The sequence below is a fragment of the Pelophylax lessonae genome, assembly GCF_965119305.1.
Source record: "Pelophylax lessonae genome assembly, chromosome: 13".
NCBI classification, from domain to species: domain Eukaryota; kingdom Metazoa; phylum Chordata; class Amphibia; order Anura; family Ranidae; genus Pelophylax; species Pelophylax lessonae.
In genome coordinates, this window is record NC_138780.1 from 201906729 (window position 1) to 201928628 (window position 21900).

General features: G+C 45.5%; 1 protein-coding gene across 1 annotated transcript in view; it reads left to right on the forward strand.

The window, feature by feature from the left end:
* Positions 1-21900, forward strand: part of LOC309569872 (alpha-1-antitrypsin-like) — a gene marked incomplete at its 3' end in the record, with an annotated part of 67241 nt that overhangs the window by 34181 nt on the left and 11160 nt on the right. Inside the window, exons 2-4 of the mRNA XM_082275864.1 lie at positions 4954-5618; positions 13481-13742; positions 19022-19169. Coding sequence (XP_082131990.1) covers positions 4958-5618; positions 13481-13742; positions 19022-19169 — 1071 coding nt within the window. The 5' untranslated portion in view covers positions 4954-4957. The remainder of the gene's footprint in view (positions 1-4953; positions 5619-13480; positions 13743-19021; positions 19170-21900) is intronic.

Sequence of the window (21900 nt, forward strand, 5' to 3'; positions counted from 1 at the left end):
AACCACCCACTGAATTTAATGATGGGTATACACGGCGCTATCCACGTATACCAAAATAGGATTTTAACTGCAGTGCTGAAATCAGAAAATCACCACAGCTGCTGCCAGCAAAGATATCCATATATGCTGAGCGCAAACACTGTTTGTGTCAGAATATATAAAATCAATGCGTGGTAGCCGACGAGTACCTGCAAGAGAAACAGGTCACAGAAGAATGAAAAACATACAAAGGACATTAAAAAAAGTACAGTAGGAAGAGTAGAAGGACATATAAAATGACTGACACAACAACAGTTTTTGGATCCTTTTATTTTTCTTTCTAACTGTTCCTTGATTTCTTGATTTGGGACTGCAATCTTCCAGCTTGGGTCTCTCAAAATGTCGATGGACATCCAACATCCTTCGAGACCCTGTGTTTGTGTGCCCTACACTGTGTCGTGCTGTACCCTACACTAATACTCCACTAGTGTATGGTAGCACTCGAAACATTCCCCGATGCAGAGACCAGGTTGGTCAGGACATTTGGGACAATAATAGCGGGTGTCACGCCTAAATCCGCGCTTGCTACAGACACGACATCTTCTTTGGGGCCATCTTTGGGTAGGGGTACTCGGGAGGACATGTGAAAAATGCCTCTCATGCAGCCGGCTCACTGCATCTGGAAGGGGAAGTTGGGCAGGCATGCCTCCTGGATACAGGTAGGCAAGGATGATCTCTTCCTGGAATTCCCGGAAAGATCCAGTTCGTCCTGACGCCCTGTATAGGACAAAGGCGTTCAGCATAGCCAATTGGTATAGGTAAACAGACACTTTTTTGTACCAGCGTCTGGCTTTATGGGCAACTAAATACGGCGCCAAAAGCTGGTCGTTAAGGTCCACCCCTCCCATATTAAGGTTATATTCGTGGACACAGAGGGGTTTCTCCATAACTCCAGTTGCCGTAGGAATTTGGATCGTCGTGTCTGGGTGAAGGGAGGACAGAACATAAACATCCCGTGTATCCTTCCACTTCACCGCAAGCAATTTGTCCATTTTCAAGCAGGCTCTCGCCCCCGACTAAGACGGGAATCTACAAGCCGTTGGGGGAAGCCCCGGCGATTAGGTCGCACGGTGCCACATGCGCCAATTTGTAAATCGAGAAGGTGACTAAATAGTGGCACGCTTGTGTAAAAGTTGTCCACGTACAAATGGTACCCCTTTCCGGATAAGGGTGACACCAAGTCCCAAACAATCTTACCGCTGCTCCCTATGTAGTCTGGGCAGTTGGGGGGCTCCACACAGCTATCTTTTCCCTCATAGACCCGGAAACTAACTGTATAGCCTGTGGCCCTGTCACAGAGCTTGTACAGCTTGACCCCGTACTTGGTACGCTTGCTGGGGAGGTACTGTTTCATAGCAAGGCGGCCAGTAAATTTAATCAGGGACTCGTCAACGCAGACAACTTGTTCGGGGGTAAACAAGGCTGCAAACCGCTGATTGAAGTGGTCTATGAGGGGCCAAATTTTGTGGAGCCGATCGTATGCAGGGTCTCCCCGAGGACGACAGATTTCATTGTCGCTGAAATGCATAAATCGCAGAATTTGCTCATATCTCGCCCTGGACATGGAGGCAGAGTACATCCGCATATGGTGAACTGGGCTAGTGGACCAATATAGCCGCAATTCACTCTGTTTAGTTATGCCCATGTGGAGGGAAAGGCCCAGAAAGATTTTAAATTCGGAAACCGTTATAGGTTTCCAGCCGAATCGTCTGGCAAGGTGCGAATTTGGGTTGGTGGCGATGAATTGTTGTGCATATAAATTTGATTGATCCACAATAGATCTGTAAAGATCTTCCGTGAAGAACAGCTCAAAAAAGTTCAGGGGCGTAAAACCAGCTGTCTCCACGTGGATTCCAGGTTGGGCGGTGAATGGGGGAAGTACTGGCGCTGTAGAATCAGTGGGTTGCCAATTAGGAAATGCCAGCGCATCAGGGAGGGCACTATGGGCTCTACGGGCCTGTCTTCGAATACGCGGTGGCTGCGGGCCACTACTTGTGCTAGCCACCGCACCAGCTTCAACTGCACTTAGGGGACTCGCCACGTCACCAGGTCTTACTGCAGTGCTGGTTGTACTAGGTCCAGGGTGTACTAGGCCGCTGGCGCTTGCCAGGTCATCAGAAGGATGAGCGGCACTAGTACCCACACTCTGCTCCATACGAGCACCCTGCGATTCCTGCATCTCAACAACTTCAGAATGGGGTCGGGTACGCCTGGGTCTAACAGGGACCCATCTGTCGTCGGAGCTATCTGTCAGGGAGCCGCTGCCGTCATCAGGTTCATATAGTGACACTAATTCGGTCATTGTAGCTTCCCCATCGCTATCAGATAACCCGGTCAGCATATAACTGTAAACCTCTTCATCATTGTACGAACGTTTAGACATTTTGGTAACTAAATTTACCCGTACAGTGATGCGAACTCACAGGTAATAAAAGCACCTGGTTGTCGAAGACTATTTCAAGCGCTACCAAAAAAACTGCTAATGCTAGCAGGGATCAGGCCTGACTCTGCTAACACAGCGGTTTTGTGTCTTGTGTTTTTTTGCAAGTGACAGTAATCTATTGATTACTACACTTGCCTGGATGAAAGGGTTAAACGCAGGTGCTGGCAGGAATCAGTGCTGATCGTGCAAACACCACGTTTTGGGAACCCTAAACTATGGGGGCGCTAGTATAGTTCTGATCAGATCAGATATTGATCTGTTCAAACACTATACTAGAAATGGAAGTGCATGTGCGTGCGTTTGTGTGTGTGTGGTAATCAAGGGGTTACTTCTAAACTATGCGCCGGGGATCTGGGGGGGGGGGGGGTGGCGGGGACCCTAAACCTCCTTTGGGAAAGAAACTAGCTCGCTAGCGCAACCTCAAGTCACAATGACACCAATACAAAATACAGTAAAAACAGTATATTATGTGTGTATTAGTGCTAATGTGACAGAGGGTGTAGGGGTTAACGGGATGTGATCGGGGGGGATCAGGGGGTTAAATCTTTATTGGAAGGGACTGGCGGGTATCCTACGGATAAAAGGAACGGTGGCAAGCGCTAAACCTGGTCACAAGTCACACTTATACGGGTATATAGAAAATGCTATATACTGTATACAGTGTGTGTTGTGGCAGGGGGTGTAGGGGTGATCAGGGGGGGGTCAGGGGGTTAAATCTTTATTGGGCGGGTGGGGGGGACCCTAAACCTCCTTGGGACAGAAACTTAGTCGCCTGCGCTAATTCTGATCACAATCACACTAATACAAAAATACAAAAACACTGTATATTATGTTTGTATTAGTGCTGATGTGACAGAGGGTGTAGGGGTTAACTAGCGGTGATCAGGGGGGGGGGGGTCAGGGGGGATCAGGGGCTTAAATCTTTATTAGGGGGGTTGCGGGTAATTCAAGTGGAAAAGAGGGTTCCGCAAGCGCTAGACCTGACTACAAATCACACTTATACGGGTATATAGCAAAATGCTTTATACTGTATACGGTGTGTGTTATGGCAGGGGGTGTAGGGGTGATCGGGGGGGGGGTCAGGGGCTTAAATCTTTATTGGGCGGGTGGCGGGGACCCTAAACCTTCTTGGGACAGAAACTTAGTCGCCTGCGCTAATTCTGATCACAATGACACTAATACAAAAATACAAAAATACCGTATATTGTGTTTGTATTAGTGCTGATGTGACAGAGGGTGTAGGGGTTAACGGCGGTGATCGGGGGGGGGGGGGTCAGGGGGGATCAGTGGGTTAAATCTTTATTAGGGGGGTGTCGGGGGTAATTTGAGTGGAAAAGGGGGGGTCGCAAGTGCTACACCTGTTCACAAATCACACTTATACAGGTATATAGGTAAATGCTATATGCTTTATATATTGTGTGTTGTGTCAGGTGCTGTAGGGGTTAATCGGGGGGGGGGGGGGGGCGATCGGGGGTGAAATGTGCCTATCTAGCTGTGTGTGGGTGTGCTTGGTGCAGTACTCACAGTAAGATGTGCTCTCCTCTCACGCTGGATCCAAAAAGACCGTTGTGAGGGGAGGGCACATCTCCTCTAAGCCTGTGTTTACATTTCACAGGCTTAGAGTGACATTTGATTGGGCAGGACCGATCAACAGGTCCAGACCAAAAATGATTGGCCTGGACCTGATGACTGATGGGTTCTGAACCCAATCGAGCCATCGGTGGCGGCGGGGGCGCGCAGGAGCGCGCACAGGGCCGGCAAAAAGTGCTGACGTAGCCCTACGTCAGTTTGCCTGGCCGGGGCTGAGTGCCGACGTAGATCGTCGTGCGTCGGTCGTAAAGTGGTTAATATGTGATATATTGGGAGAATTTGTTCACGCAAGCGAAATACAGGGGACAAAATGGGTGGAGTCTATAAGGGGTGGGGCTTCTGAGAAGTGGGAGGAGTCAACATGGAAGGGCGGGGGTCTGGTTCCCCACCATCTTAAAACTTCACCAGCCGCCACTGGTACATCGGTACATCTTGGAGAGCTAAGCACAGATCTCCTGTGGATGTCGGCTGCCTCAAATCCTTCTGTCTCTTCATGTCATCCCAGACAGACTCCATGATGGTGAGATCAGGGCTCTGTGGGGGCCAAACCATCTCTTCCAGGTCTCCTTGTTCTTCACACTGCAGATAGTTCTTAATGACATTGGCTGTATATTTTCAGTGGTTGTCCCGCTGCAGAATAAATTTGGGGCATATCACATGCCTCGCTAATGGTATGGCATGACGGAGAAGTATCTGCCTGTATTTCTCAGCATTGAGCATTGATCCGAACCAAGTCCCCAACTCCATTTGTAGAAATTCAGCCCCAAACTTGCAAGGAACCTCCACCATGCTATATTATGACCTTAAGTTCTTAAAGTTTCCCTGTAATTACGATAATTAAGGTAGAAGATGACTATTTTAATTTTTTATTCTTTTTTAAGGAAAATGAGGGTCCTATTGCACCTCGGCTTCAGTGTGGCTCTACTGTGTTTGATGGTCTTTGCCCACCACGATGGGGAGAAACATGATCACAAAGATGATGAGAAGAAAGGTGATCACCATCACCACGACCACCATAACCATGCCGATAAAATTTTGTGCATCCATAAAATAAAAGATAGCAATCAAAAATTTGCATTTGACCTCTTTAGCAAGGTAGTCGCTGACCATCCAGAAGAGAACATCGTCATTTCCCCAGTAAGTATATCTGTATCATTGGCCTTGATGTCCCTCGGTGCCAAGGGCAAAACCCATGACCAGATCATAGAAGGCCTTGGATTTAACATTTCTGAGACGACCGAAAAAGAAATCAACGACGGCTTCCACGATCTTCAGGAAATGTTAAACGATGATGACAGAGAGCTGCATCTCGACAGCGGAAATGGCCTTTTTGTGAGCCAGGCATGGAAAATCAATGATGACTTTCTCACCAAAGCTAAAAGCCTCCATTCCGAAGCCTTTTCTGTAAACTTTGAAGAAAATGAAGAAGCCAAGAAACAAATCAACAGCTACGTTGAGAAGAGCACGAACGGCAAGATCGCGGATATGCTGACCATTGTAGACAGGGACACAGCTTTCGTTATTGTTAACTTCATTTATTTTAGAGGTAAGTCAGTAAGTTATATCTGAATATTTAACACACTATATTGTCAAAAGTATTGGGACGCCTGCCTTTACACACACATGAACTTTAATGGCATCCCAGTCTTAGTCTGTAGGGTTCAATATTGAATTGGCCCACCTTTTTCAGCTATAACAGCTTCAACTCTTCTGAGAAAGCTGTCCACAAGGATTAGGAGTTATGAGCGAGTTTGGGGTGGAGAAACTTGACTGGTCTGCAGAGTCCTGACCTCAACCCGATAGAACACCTTTGAGAGGAATTTGAGCGGAGACTGTGAGCCAGTCGTTTTCATCCAACATCAGTGCCAGACCCCAAAAATGTGCTTCTGGAAGAATGGTCAAACATTTCCATAGACACATTCCAAAACCTTGTGGACGACCTTCCCAGAAGAGTTGAAGCAGTTATTGCGGCAAAGAGTGGGCCAACTCAATATTGAACCCTACGGAGGCAGGCGTCCCAATACTTTTGACAATGTTATATAGATATAAATGGCATCTGTCAGGGTGGCTTTTAATATTAAACTGGTTGTAAACCTCAGACATGAAATTTGAACAAAGCATATCTCTCTATAGTGTATACTTGTCTTAGTCCAGAACACTAAGGGGTTGATTTACTAAAACTGGGGAGAACAAAATCTGGTGCAGCTGTGCATGGTAGCCAATCAGCTTCCAACGTCAGCTTGTTCAATTAAGCTTTGGCAATAAAACCTGCAAGCTGATTGGCTTCTATGCAGAGCTGCACCAGATTTTGCAATCTTCAGTTTTAGTAAATCCCCACCTTAGTGTCATTTCTGTCTGCTGCCTCCTTCCTCTGCTATCAGCATGAGTCACTTCTGACAAGTTTTCCTGACACCAAGAGAAAAAAGGTGACATGGGAGGGTCCTCCAGCTGATTGGCAGCCACGCTTTTTTTCTGTGTGCTGTGTGAAGGAGAGGGTGTCCCTTCCCTCCAATCAGCTCTCATAGTTCTCCTCCCTGACCTCTGCAGAGTGTAACCTAAGCTCCCCCCCCCCCTTTTTCTTGAACTCTCAGACAAGGTTTAAAAATTCAGTACTTTAAATGGCTGTAGAGAAGAGAAGACTGCAGATAAACAGGTACAACTTATGTAAGAGGATTTGTTTGTCTCTGTGTATCCTAACACATAATCAATCAGTGCAAATACATAAACCCTCTAGTGGGCCCTGTGCTCACTGCCCGGCACCGTGGAGCTTGATTGGCATTTGCCATTGAACACCAGAATTGGCAGGTCCACCACTGGCGCCCTGTGCTTTTCACAGATGAGAGCAGAGTTCACCCTGAGCACATGTGACAGACGTGAAAGAGTCTGGAGAAGCTGTGGAGAACGTTATGCTGCCTGTAACATCGTTCACCATGACCAGTTTGGTGGTGGGTCAGTGATGGTCTGGGGAGGGATATCCATGGAGGGACGCACAGACCTCTACAGGCTAGACAATGGCACCCTGACTGTCATTAGGTATCAGGATGAAATCCTTGGACCCATTGTCAGACCCTACACTGGTGCAGTGGGTCCTGGGTTCCTCCTGGTGCACCACAATGCCCGGCCTCATGTGGCGAGAGCAGCCAGTTCCTGGAGGATGAAGGAATTGATACCATTGATTGGCCCCCACACTCGCCTGACCTAAATTCAATAGAACACCTCTGGGACATTATGTTTCGTCCATCCGACGCTACCAGGTTGCACCTCAGTCTGTTCAGGAGCTCAGTGATGCCCTGGTCCAGATCTGGGAGGAAATACCCCAGGACACCATCCGTCATCTCATTAGGAGCATGCCATAGCATTGTCAGGCATACATACAAGCACGTGGGGCCCATACACACTACTGAGGACCATTCTGAGTTGTTGCAATGAAATTTCAGTAAAATGGACTCGCCTGCTGCATAATTTTTTCACTCTGATTTTCAGGGTAACTTTGAATTCAGCCCTCTGTAGGGTGATAATTGTAATTTCCATCAAACAATGTGGCATCCTTTCCTTCCTAAGACATTATCCAGTCCATACTAGTATAAATCCTAACACATTACCCAATCCATACCAGTATAGATCCTAACACATTACTCAGTCCATACCAGTATAGATCCTAACACATTACACAGTCCACACCAGTATAGATCCTAACACATTACTCAGCCCATACCAGTATAGATCCTAACACATTACTCAGCCCATACCAGTATAGATCCTAACGCATTACCCAGCCCATACCAGTATAGATCCTAACACATTACCCAGTCCATACCAGTATAGATCCTAACGCATTACCCAGTCCATACCAGTATAGATCCTAATGCATTACCCAATCCATACCAGTATAGATGATAACGCATTACCCAGTCCATTCCAGTATAGATCCTAACACATTGCCAGTCCATACCAGTATAGATCCTAACACATTGCCCAGTCCATACCAGTATAGATCCTATTGCATTACCCAGTCCATACCAGTATAGATCCTAACACATTACCCAGTCCATACCAGTATAGATCCTAACGCATTACCCAGTCCATACCAGTATAGATCCTAGCACATTACCCACTCTATACCAGTATAGATCCCAACACATTACCCAGTCCATACCAGTATAGATCCTAACGCACCGTATTTTTTTGGATTTTACTGGATTTTATTGAATTTTCCTGTTTTTTCCCCTGTTCTTATCACCCCATTGGGAATGTGCTTTTTGGATTGACCAGGGTTGTGTGCAATAAATAAACCACTTAAACGGTACTGCACTATCTGGATTTTTTCTTCTATACACCCCCTCTGCTTGGAGGTGATTAACAGGAGGATTGCTACTGCAAGAGGAGCTGGTCTGTTTGGAGGGAAGGCACCCGATTTGGAGGCTATCAGCAGTAAGAGTGGTACTGCAGAGGGATAGTTTCGCTAGGAGGGAACGCACCCCGACCAGGAGAGGGTCATTTAAGCACGATTGGTCCTAGTGTAATAAGGCATATAGGACCCACAAGTTCTGGTGAGTGTGGAATTTATCTACCTTTCACGGTGAAGGGATACCAGGCTAAGAGTGAAAGCACCTGCACTTTAAATACATTTTTTGGACATTTTTCATCAAGAAGTCACTATTAGAGATGTATAGAACTGTTCGCCGGCGAACAGTTCCCGGCGAACTTAGCATGTTCGCGTTCGCCGCTGCCGGCGAACATATGCGATGTTCGGTCCGCCCCCCATAAGACATCATTGAGGCAAACTTTGACCCTGAACTTTACAGTCAGCAGACACATTTCCAGCCAATCAGCGTACCTCCCTCCCACACCCTCCCACCTCCTATAAATAAGCAAGGGCAGCATCCATCTTAGATCATTCTGAAGCAGTGTGTGTAGTGAGAGTAGGGAGAGCTGCTGCTGCTGCTGCTGCTGTTAAGCTAGGGACAGTTAGTCAGTGTTCCTGGTCTTGCAGTGTTCTTGGTCCACTACTGCTGTAATATCAGCACCCCAAAAAGCCCTTCTAAGGGCTGGTATTTGTGGTTTTTTTTTTTTTATATATATATATATATATACCTAGCGTCCCCAAAAGCCCTTTTAAGGGCTGGTAATTGAGTTGTTTCTTCATATATATATATATATATCTATATCTATCTAGTGTCCCCAAAAGCCCTTTTAAGGGCTGGTAATTGAGGATTTTTTTATTTATATATATATATATATATATATATATATATATATATATATATATAGTGTCCCCAAAAGCCCTTTTAAGGGCTGGTAAGGTAATAGATTTTTTTCTTTATATATATATATATATATATCTATTGTACACTGCAGTTGCCTGCCCGCTGTGTGTGAGAGGCCACAGACCTACCACAGACTGTACTGTGTGCACACCACACTCATTTCGGGTGGCACAGGCACAGTACCTGGCATTTTAAAAAATATTTTTTTTGCTGTGTCAGGTCCACAGAGTGCACTGTACCCACTGCAGTGCACTGCCCACCACTGATATATATACGTTGGCACAGCATCTTGTTGCAATAAATTGAAAAAAAAAATATTTTTTATTATTGCAGTTGCCTGGGCTGCCAGTGACTGTCAGGTCCACAGAGTGTACTGTGCCCACTGCAGTGCCACTGTGTGCCCACCCACCACTGATATATAAGGTGGCACAGCAGCTTGCAAAGTAAAAAAAATATATATATTTTTTTAAATTGCAGTTGCCTGGGTGCCAGTGACTGCTGTCATGTCCACAGAGAGTGTACTGTGCCACTGCCCACCCACCACTGATATATAAGGTGGCACAGCAGCTTGCAAAGTAAAAAAAAATATATATATTTTTTAAATTGCAGTTGCCTGGGTGCCAGTGACTGCTGTCAGGTCCACAGAGAGTGTACTGTGCCACTGCCCACCCACCACTGATATATAAGGTGGCACAGCAGCTTGCAAAGTAAAAAAAATATATATTTTTTTTTAAATTGCAGTTGCCTGGGTGCCAGTGACTGCTGTCAGGTCCACAGAGAGTGTACTGTGCCACTGCCCACCCACCACTGATATATAAGGTGGCACAGCAGCTTGCAAAGTAAAATAAAATATATTTTTTTTAAATTGCAGTTGCCTGGGTGCCAGTGACTGCTGTCAGGTCCACAGAGAGTGTACTGTGCCACTGCCCACCCACCACTGATATATAAAGTGGCACAGCAGCTTGCAAAGTAAAAAAATATATATATATTTTTTAAATTGCAGTTGCCTGGGTGCCAGTGACTGCTGTCAGGTCCACAGAGAGTGTACTGTGCCACTGCCCACCCACCACTGATATATAAAGTGGCACAGCAGCTTGCAAAGTAAAAAAAATATATATATATTTTTTAAATTGCAGTTGCCTGGGTGCCAGTGACTGCTGCCAGGTCCACAGAGAGTGTACTGTGCCACTGCCCACCCACCACTGATATATATGCCTGCAAGAGAAAAAGCCAGCCGCAGAGAAGCCGTATTCCTGAAAATATAAGAAAAATGCTTTTTTTAGGGGTTCTGGACATGCTACAGAGCTGAAACTTGACAGGTACACTTTTTAGACCCCCCAGACACTAAATACAAAAAATGACATGCCTGCCTAAAAAAATGCCCGATAAATGCCTGCAAGAGAAAAAGACAGCCGCAGAGAAGCCGTATTCCTGAAAATATAAGAAAAATGCTGTTTTTTAGGGGTTCTGGACATGCTACAGAGCTGAAACTTGACAGGTACACTTTTGTGACCCCCCAGACACTAAATACAAAAAATGACATGCCTGCCTAAAAAAATGCCCGATAAATGCCTGCAAGAGAAAAAGACAGCCGCAGAGAAGCCGTATTCCTGAAAATATAAGAAAAATGCTGTTTTTTAGGGGTTCTGGACATGCTACAGAGCTGAAACTTGACAGGTACACTTTTGTGACCCCCCAGACACTAAATGCAAAAAATGACATGCCTGCCTAAAAAAATGCCCGATAAATGCCTGCAAGAGAAAAAGACAGCCGCAGAGAAGCCGTATTCCTGAAAATATAAGAAAAATGCTGTTTTTTAGGGGTTCTGGACATGCTACAGAGCTGAAACTTGACAGGTACACTTTTTAGACCCCCCAGACACTAAATACAAAAAATGACATGCCTGCCTAAAAAAATGCCCGCTAAATGCCTGCAAGAGAAAAAGCCAGCCGCAGAGAAGCCATATTCCTGAAAATATAAGAAAAATGCTGTTTTTTAGGGGTTCTGGACATGCTACAGAGCTGAAACTTGACAGGTACACTTTTGTGACCCCCCAGACACTAAATACAAAAAATGACATGCCTGCCTAAAAAAATGCCCGCTAAATGCCTGCAAGAGTAAAAGCCAGCCGCAGAGAAGCCATATTCCTGAAAATATAAGAAAAATTCTGTTTTTTAGGGGTTCTGGACATGCTACAGAGCTGAAACTTCACAGGTACACTTTTTAGACCCCCCAGATGCTAAATCCAAAGAAATTTTTTATTTTTATTTTTTTTTAATTTTTCCAATAATTGGCTCTCTATCAAAAAATTATAATTTTTAAGAACTTTTTTTTGCGTGATCCCTCTCCGGCATGCCACAGTCCAGGTGTTAGTCCCCTTGAAACAACTTTTCCATCACTATTGTGGCCAGAAAGAGTCCCTGTGTGTTTTAAAATTCGCCTGCCTATTGAAGTCTATGGCGGTTCGCCCGGTTCGCCGGTTCGCGAACATTTGCCGATGTTCGCGTTCGCCGTTCGCGAACCGCGAATTTTAGGTTCGCGACATCACTAGTCACTATTGGTTTTTGCACTTATATTTAATGGACTGTTCACCTACAATTGTTTGTGCACATGAACTTTAAGGATTTTTTCTGAGAGTGATTTATTTATTTATTTATTTTTTTATACATATCCTATTTATTAGGCACCTTTTATTGTCACAACGTATATATATATATATATATATATATTCTTTTCAGATTTACTTGTATTGTTATAATCTGTGAATTTTTATTAGATGGTTTATTAATTTGTAGCAAGCGCTATAGGTAATCACCTACCCATTGATTACTTTATTCACCTTTAAAACCGAATTAACAAACGTATTAACCACTTCCGGGCCACCGTCGGTACTTTGACGTTAAATACCGGGGTTATGGCTGCAGATAGCAGATAGCTGCCATAACCCCGGTATTTTTTGAAACTGCGGGTGGCCCGCTTTAACATAAGGGTGGTCCCAGCAGCGGATTTGCACAGGATCACCCTTATGGGTGGCGGGAGAGGTGCCCCACCCCAACTCCCCCCCCACCGCTTCCCGGAGCTGACGGTAGCGGGGAAAGCAATCCGGTCCGCTGTCCCCTCAGGCAGGAAGTCGAGTGAGGGCAAGATAGCCCCCATTGCACTCTATGGCCTTGGAGGACCGGAGCGACGTCATACGTTGCTTCCTAGCAACTGATTTAAAGAGCCCATTTTTTTTCAAGATGAAAAAACATTACTTTTTTTCTTTTTCGTTTTTAGTGTAGATGTGAGATGTGAGGTCTTTTTTACCCCGGATCTCACATTAAAGAGGTCCTGTCATGCTTATTTCTATTACAAGGGATGTTTACGTCCCTTGTAATAGGAATAAAAGTGATCAAAAAATGTTTTTTCTTTAAAAAGTGTAAAAATAAAAAATAAAAGATAAAATAAATAGCAAAAAATAAATAAAATTAAAGTGTCCCGTCCCCGTTAGCTTGCGTGCAGAAGCGAACGCATACGCAAGTCGCGTCCACATATGTAAAAAAGGCAGCACCGCTTCTGCCTAAATGATTCCTGATGAAGAGAAGTAAAAAGTCCCAGCCACGACCTACTGAGTGCGGACAAGGACAGAGTGCAGGCCTCCCCCCCAGCATGAATGGTGTAAACTGTGTCTGAGCAGAGGCCGGTTCCATGCCCCACTGGAGACTCTCCTCCCCTGGCCAGCCCCAATCAAGCTGTCCCAGCTCCCCCCCAACCGCCCCCTGCTGGCCAGGTTGGGAACCTGTATTCAGCCGGTGAGTAGAGAGTACCTGGAGCAGGGCTTCAGTCTGGAATGGGGGTCAGGAGGAGGAAAGGTAGAGGGAGAGTGGGAGGGGGCCAAGTCGCTTCACCATGGACCTCTGGTTTGTACTTGCCCCCTGGTCCGAAAGTTGCAGGTCTGCCCCAGACCATCTCTTTGTGTCACCTGAGGTTAGTCACTGCACTGGGTATATGGAAGGGTTTACAACCACTTTAATTCTGTATTTCTATAAGGATTGCCTTGGAGATGGAGAGCAATGGACCCCTTAACTGTCCTGATATGGGGCCCCATCATGCATAGTTATGTCCCTGCCATTAACGTTTTTATTTGATCATTCATTCTTAGGGAAGTGGGAAAAACCTTTTGATGAGAAGCTTACCAAAGAAGGAGATTTTCACGTGAATAAGGATCTTACCATGAAGGTGCCGTTCATGTCCAAGACTGGTTTTTACAACGTAGCAGAAATGGATGAAGCCACCGCTATATCTGTCCCTTACAAAGGGAAAGCCTCTGCGTTATTCATCTTACCCAAAGAAGGCAAAAGTAAAGAAGTGGATTCACACCTACATGACATAGTGAAGAAATTTAAAAGTCATCGTCACGAGGAGTAAGAGCACTTTTCTTCAAAATGATGCTATGCTTAGTAGACATCTTGCCTACAATTGGCTACACACATACACACGGGTGCTATTTATTGTCATTTGTTTTTTGATATTGCAATTGTCTAGGACAGTGGTCTCCAAACTGCGCCCTGGGGGTCGGTTGTGGTTCTTTGCTTGCCTTTATCTCGCTCTTGGGGCACTACTTCACCAACTGACACCAATGAACGGGCATCATTCCCCCTACTGACACCTTTAATGAGGCACTATTATTTCATTGATATCAACAATGGGGCACTATTCTTCCATTGATACAACATAGGGGCACTATTCTTCCATTGATACCAACAATGGGGCACTATTCTTCCATTGATACCACAATGGGGCACTATTCTTCCATTGATACAACAATGGGGCACTATTCTTCCATTGATACCACAATGGGGCACTATTCTTCCATTGATACCATCAATGGGGCACTATTCTTCCATTGATACCACAATGGGGCACTATTCTTCCATTGATACCACAATGGGGCACTATTCTTCCATTGATATCATCAATGGGGCACTATTATTCCATTGATACCATCAATGGGGCACTATTCTTCCATTGATACCATCTATGGGGCACTATTCTTCCATTGATACCACAATGGGGCATTATTCTTCCATTGATACCACAATGGGGCACTATTCTTCCACTGATACTATCAATGGGGCACTATTCTTCCATTGATACCACAATGTCGCATTATTCTTCCATTGATACCACAATGTCGCATTATTCTTCCATTGATACCACAATGGGGCACTATTCTTCCATTGATACCACAATGGGGCACTATTCTTCCATTGATACCATCGTGGGGAGCATGCGCGCTCTTTCTTCAGGTGTAGATGCTGGGACCATAGTAAACCAGGGAATTTATACACACGTAATGTGTGAATAGGAATACACGAAAGTTAAGTAACCAATGAGGTACTATGGCGGCCATATTTGAAAGGTTCAAAACATGCAAGTTTACACAGTAATAGATAAAACATACACTATTGGTGAAAATAAATAATTGAATAAATAAAACAAAACGAAACGAAATGTAAGGGGAATGTATACATATATGAGCAAGGAGGAGTACGATGTAGATATGAACCCTAAGCTAAGAAATTTATATGGTGAGAGTGTCAAATGATGATGGGAAGTACTACATAGATATTTAGTTTGGGTGCACTATTCCTCTCACTGACACCAATAATGGGGCACTATTCCTCTCACTGACACCAATGATGGGGCACTATTCCTCTCACTGACACCAATGAGGGGGCACTATTCCTCCCACTGAAACCAATGATGGGGCACTATTCCTCCCACTGATACCAATGAAGGGAAACTATTCCTCCCAATGACACCAATGATGGGGCAATATTTCTCTCACTGACACCAATGATGGGGCACTATTCCTCTCACTGACACCAATGATGGGGCACTATTCCTCCCACTCACACCAATGATGGGGCACTATTCCTCCCATTGAAACCAATGATGGGGCACTATTCCTCCCACTGACACCAATGATGGGGCACTATTCCTCTCACTGACACCAAGGATGGGACCTTGTTTTTTCCCACAGACATTGGGACCTGTCCTTCCCATGGTCACAGTGTGGCCCTCTAAAAGTCTAAAGGACAGTAAACTGGTCCTTTGTTTACAAAGTTTGGAGACCCTTGGACTATCGGTATAGTGATGTCACTGTACTTGTTCTCCATTGAGAAGGACGTGTCCCTCTGCTTCAGTGGCAGATGGAATTTGTAGTATTTCCATTAGCAGATTGCAAGTACAGCCACGCTGGCTTCAAATAATGATAGGAACTGGCAGGAACCCCCAGATCCTGTAAAGTCCAGGGGTAGGCAACCTTGGCACTCCAGCTCTTGTAGAACTTCAAGTCCCATGAGGCACTGCAAGACTCTGACTGCCACAGCAATGCTGCCCTAAGACCGAGACATGATGGGATTTGTAGTTTCAGCACAGCTGGAGGGCCAAGGTTGCCTACCTCTTCTGTAAACAGTGGGGGGGCCTAAATATTGCTGTAACATATGATCATAAAGATGTATTTCTTTTTAAAGCTTGACTCTAGCGTACACCCCCCCCCCCACCCCATTGCTGCCGACCCCTGGACCCAGCAATGGGGCTCTTATTCTTTTTCGGGTTCCAAGAATCAGGTGTCTGTAGTCCAAATTAGGAGGGCAGCCTAAAGCAGTGATGGTGAACCTTGGCACCCCTTGGCACCCCTTGGCACACTGCTGCTCCACAGATACAGTTCAGTGAGCATTGTCACCGTAGGACAGGAAGTACAACCCCAATTCCAAATAAATTGGGGCGTCGTGTAAAATCTACATAAAAACAGAATGCAATGAGCTGCAAATCTCATAACCCCATATTTTATTCACAATCAAAAACTACCGTATTTTTCGCCGTATAAGACGCACCGGCGTATAAGATGCACCCAATTTTAAAGGAGGAAAATCTAGAAAAAAAAGATTCTGAACCAAATACTGTAGTAAAATATTTTATATAAACTGTATAAAGTTAACAGAAGTTTAAGAACAATTTTGAAAGGAGCCTTCAGTAATCAAGGTATAGCGTGCCCCCTTTCAATGCAGACCACAGCGTGCCCCCTTTCAATGCAGACCACAGCGTGCCCCCTTTCAATGCGGAGTGCCCACAGCGTGCCCCCTTTCAATGCAGAGTGCCCACAGCATGCCCCCTTTCAATGCGGAGTGCCTCCTTTCAATGCAGAGTGCCCACAGCCTGCCCCCTTTCAATGTGGAGTGCCCTCTTTCAATGCGGAGTGCCCACAGCCTGCCCCCTTTCAATGCGGAGTGCCCACAGCCTGCTCCCTTTCAATGCGGAGTGCCCCCTTTCAATGCGGAGTGCCCACAGCCTGCCCCCTTTCAATGCGGAGTGCCCACAGCCTGCCTCCTTTCAATGCGGAGTGCCCACAGCCTGCCCCCTTTCAATGCGGAGTGCCCCCTTTCAATGCGGAGTGCCCACAGCCTGCCCCCTTTCAATGCGGAGTGTCTCCTTTCAATGCAGAGTGCCCACAGCCTGTCCCCTTTCAATGCGGTGTGCCTCCTTTCAATGCAGAGTGCCCACAGCCTGCTCCCTTTCAATGCGGAGTGCCCCCTTTCAATGCGGAGTGCCCACAGCCTGCCCCCTTTCAATGCGGAGTGCCCACAGCCTGCCCCCTTTCAATGCGGAGTGCCCACAGCCTGCCCCCTTTCAATGCGGAGTGCCCACAGCCTGCCCCCTTTCAATGCGGAGTGTCTCCTTTCAATGCAGAGTGCCCACAGCCTGTCCCCTTTCAATGCGGTGTGCCTCCTTTCAATGCAGAGTGCCCACAGCCTGTCCCCTTTCAATGCCGAGTGCCCCCTTTCAATGCGGAGTGCCCACAGCCTCCCCCCTTTCAATGCAGAGTGCCCAGAATGCAGAGTGAACAGCGTACCAAGCCAGTGCACTTGACTTACCTGTTTTAGCTGCGGCTTCCTCTTCAGTCCCCGCGTCTCTTCGAGTCCTCCTGCGTCCCGCCTCCTCCTCGGCCAATGGCATTGGCCGAGGAGGAGGAGGATCCGTGAGACAGTAGAGAATTTTCATTCGTTATTGTCACACAAATGGGCGGGTTCGAGGTGCACTGCTCTGCGCCTCGGGTCCACCCTTTTCGGAGATTCACAGTGTGAGAACGGAGCCATCGGCTCCTTCTGACACTGCAGCGGGGGGGGGGGGGGGGGGCGGACAGAACGATCGTGCGGGTCACTCGGCTCAGACTGTGTATTTGCCGTATAAGACGCACCAACTTTTCCCCCCAGTTTTGGGGAAGAAAAAGTGCGTCTTATACGGCGAAAAATACGGTAATTAGATGTTTAAACCAAGACAATGGTCCATTTTAAGAAAAAAAATCACATAATTTCGAAATTGATGGCAGCAAACAGTTGGGAAAGGGCAACAAAAAGTTGACAAAGTGATACCAACAAGGAAGAGCAGGAAGAACATTTTGCAACCTATGAGTTTAATTGGCAACAGGTCACATGGCTGGGTATAAAAAGAGCATCTTAGAGAGTCAAAGTGTCTCAGAAGTAAAGATGATTGAGGAGAGTGGAAGGATAGCGCTGGACCAGTATTTATTTTACTGTTGGTATCTCAAGGTATTAATGATGGTGCAAATGACAGGGCTGGTGTTAGAAATCACGGGGCCCTGTACAGCCTACCTAGCAGGGTCGCCCCCTCCCGAATATATCAGTATTTTTAATAAAAATACACTAAAATCATAATTAGTGGACACAAACATAGCAGAAAACCTGTGGGAATTAGCCCTCTTTATTTTACTTTTTTTTTTTTTTTACATTTTAAGAAGAAAAATTATATATTTTTTTTAAAAAATGTTTAAAAACTTTTACAAATATTTTATTTTACAATTTTTAAAAACTTTTTAAAAATGTATTACAATGTTTAGTTATTATTATTTTTTTATAATCTGTTATTTTTTTTTACAGAACAGGAACTGAGGGTGGGTACAGTGAAAAGGGGGCACACAAGGAGGGGGGGATCAGAAGCAGACAGAACAGGGAGGGGGAATCGATGTCGGAGAAGCAAATACAGGAATGATGCCCTGTGTCTGTGTCTCTCCCCACAGCAGCTGGCAGGAGGGGGAACTGGCTTTCAGCTGCTGGAGAGAGCCGCACGGAGCTTCCTTCTGTAACTGCCCCTCCGCCTGACCACACTGAGTCCCCCATACTGTTAGGGCCCCCCTGTGTACCCGGGCCCCCTACAGGAGGATTGGTGGCCCCCCCCCTATCAGTGGCCCTGACCCTACGGACTAAGACTGGGATGCCATTAAAGTTCATGTGCGTGTAAAGGCAGGTGTCCCAATACTTTTGACAATATAGTGTACGTGATCCGGCGCAGAGGTGCCGCCCTGTAGCAGCAAAACTGCCATAGGGCGGATCTTAAGTGGTTAAATGGTCCATTTTCTCAGTTGAAATATTTGATATGTTTTATATTTTCTATTGTGAAATAAATGGGGGTTTATGAGATGTGAAACTCATTGCATTCTGTTTTTATGTAGATTTTACACAGCGCCCCAACTTTTTGGAGTTGGGGGTTGTATGTCACTGGCAATGGAAAAAATAAGAAGAAAAGCCTGAAAAAAAAACAAAAAAAACTTGTTGCGCTTATTCTTTAAATCCCGTTTGTCTCTGTATCATTACCTATTGTTTCTTTTATCCTCCCACAGACTTGTGGATCTCAGCATCCCCAAGTTTACAGTCTCTGGAGATACTGACCTAAAACAAGTTCTACCTAAAATGGGAATAGTTGATATGTTTTCCAACAGCGCCGATCTTTCTGGAATCACTGGGGCTCCGAACCTGAAAATTTCACAGGTGAATTTTGTCTTTTTTTTATAGTTATATTTTTATGTAGGGCGGATAAAAATCCATGATTTAAAAAAATCTGATGTTTTTTTTTTTTTTAATTTAAATCACATTTTTTTTGTTTAAATCAATTTTTTTTTATTTTTATCAAATTTATTTAAAAAAAATTATTTTTAAAGTAAAAATATATCTAAAGATATTTTTCTATTTAAGATACATTAATCATTTTGCTTATTCCGCATGAAATGGAGTTTAGTTATATAGCATGAGGCTGTATTCTCTGCAATATTTACATCTTTGGTAAACCTATTCAATGAATCCAAGCTCTGCAAGCGGAGATAACATGCACTGCATTGATGCATTCACACAATTTCACACCAACTACCAGCAAGAATGAGTCCTTACATGTAAAGAGCACCTGTCATTTCAGATCCATCATGGCAGCACCTGTTAGCGGGCATCCACTCACCTGCTGCCGCCACGTCCCTCACCTTGTTGTGTCCCTGCCGCATCACCAGCCGTCCCATTAACCACTTACCGACCGCCCGATATACTGCTGCAGGCTGGCTCAGCTGCGGGGACCAGCGGTTCGCGGAAGCACTCCTGGGGGCACGCACCGCCTGCCCCCATTAGGCAGCGGGGAAGCCGATCCACGGGGCCGGAGGGCATGATTGCCTCTGGGCACCCACGATCGCTCCCCGCTGAGAGAGAAGGACAGTCTGCTGTTGTAAACACTGCCAGCCATTGTTCTCTCTGGAATCAGCACAGAGCGCCTGTGATCCTCCTATTTAGAATCACAGGTCTCTGTGTTGATTCCACAAGTCCCTCCCCCATACATTTAGAAACACCCCCTCTAGGCTCACACTTATCCCTTTGATCGCCCCTGGGTTAACCCCTTCCCTACAAGAAAAAGTTTATTAAAATCAAAGAAGGGTAGCGTACAATATTCTCAAGCATAGGATATGTACGAGCATGTAGGAGATGGGAACCGCTCGCTTCCAGAACACTTCTCTTTTTTTAAATCAGAAAAGTTTTTATTGAACATAAAAAACAAACACACTTTCCAATGTACGGACAGGGCATTAGCTCACATCAAACAATACATAATACAGTCATCCCAGTGTCCCCATCATCTGGAAAAACAGCCTGAACCCTATATCACAGGTCTCACATCCCACATCCACCCTCCAACAGTGCTAAAGAAAATGAACATTGCATTGCCCATACAGTAAAAACATTACATGTCCTACCCTTCCCGAAGCTAATGCAATAGTCTAGACATTACAAGTTCCCCGGGACTCAGCCCAGGCGTGTCCACCCAGAGCGACAGCAATTTTTCAAATCTTGTCGGGTTGCCTCTATGTTGATAGATATACCTTTCCATAGTCAAAGTGTTTCCCATATGTGAAATCCAAGAGGCCACTGAGGGTGGCATGGAGTATTTACAACCCAGGAGGAGGAGCTTACGAGCTTGAAACAGAGCCCTAGAGAATGCTACATGAGCCAGTTCTTCTGGGACAACATCCTCCAGAGCTCTCAGTATACAGTAAATTGGATCAAGTAGAACAGTAGTCTGGAACACCCAGTTAAGGGTGCCCAGCACTTTGCTCCAATACCTATGGAGCTTTGGGTATCGCCACAATAGGTGAATGAGATCCTCCTGGTGGTGGCCACACCGAGCACATGAGGGGTCTGACTGCCCTCCCATCCTATGCAATCTAACTGGTGTGTAATGCACCCGAAAGTCTATGTACAGCTGGGAGACCCGGTGGGCAAGATTAAGGGAACATGTGGTAATAGAAAATAGGATGTCCTCCCATTGGTCAATGGACCTACATCCACCTCCCAAAGAGAGCGCGCCCTCATGGGGTAAGACTTCAGGTTGTGCTCTAGTAGCATTTGATAGCATTGCGACATTATTCCCTTAGTTTCCGTATACAGAACAGATGAAAGATAGGAGTGCTAGACAAAGTCCAGCTGCCCTCTTCCCTCTGCTGGAGCTGGAGATAGGAGTAATACATGGAGTGGGGCAAGTTGAACCTGCTCTGCAGCTCTGGGAAAGATAGTAGCTTGCCATCCCTGAAAATATGTGCCAACAGAGTCACACCAAAAATTCTCCACCTAGGGCCTTGCTGCAACTTTGCCAACTCGGCATAGGAGGAGTTGTCCCATATTGGGCTGTATGCAGTGAATCCCATCACACCCTGCATCTGCCTGTTTTTATTCCAGATCTTTTGAATTAAATTAAAAATGGGTAGCTGTTTGTTTGATTTGTGGAATTTCTGCACCTCCAGGCCCATAGAAACAGTGTCCAATCCAGAACCCATCAGCATCAGCCGCACCAAGGAGCCTGCCGAATCATCGGAAAAGGAGCCTATCAGCTGCTGCAGCTGAGCCGCTATATAGTATATCCAGGGGTTTGGTACCGCCAACCCCCCGTTGTCTTTGGGGCGCTTTAATTGTTCTATTTTAATTCTAGGATGGCCTGATTTCCACAACATTTGGCAGAAAATGGTATTAACCACTCAAAATATTTTTAAGTGAATCACCACCGAGGAGTTATGCAAAAAGTAAAGGAAAGTTGTGGCATCAATATCATTTTTATAAGATTGGCTCTAGTGACAGAATGTAAGGACAACATGGATATGGACTCAAGCACAGAGGGTGAGAAACCATCGACTCCTATGTCTAATGTATGCAAGACTGCAGCCAAGGACAAAAAAGATAAAGTGAAGTCTCA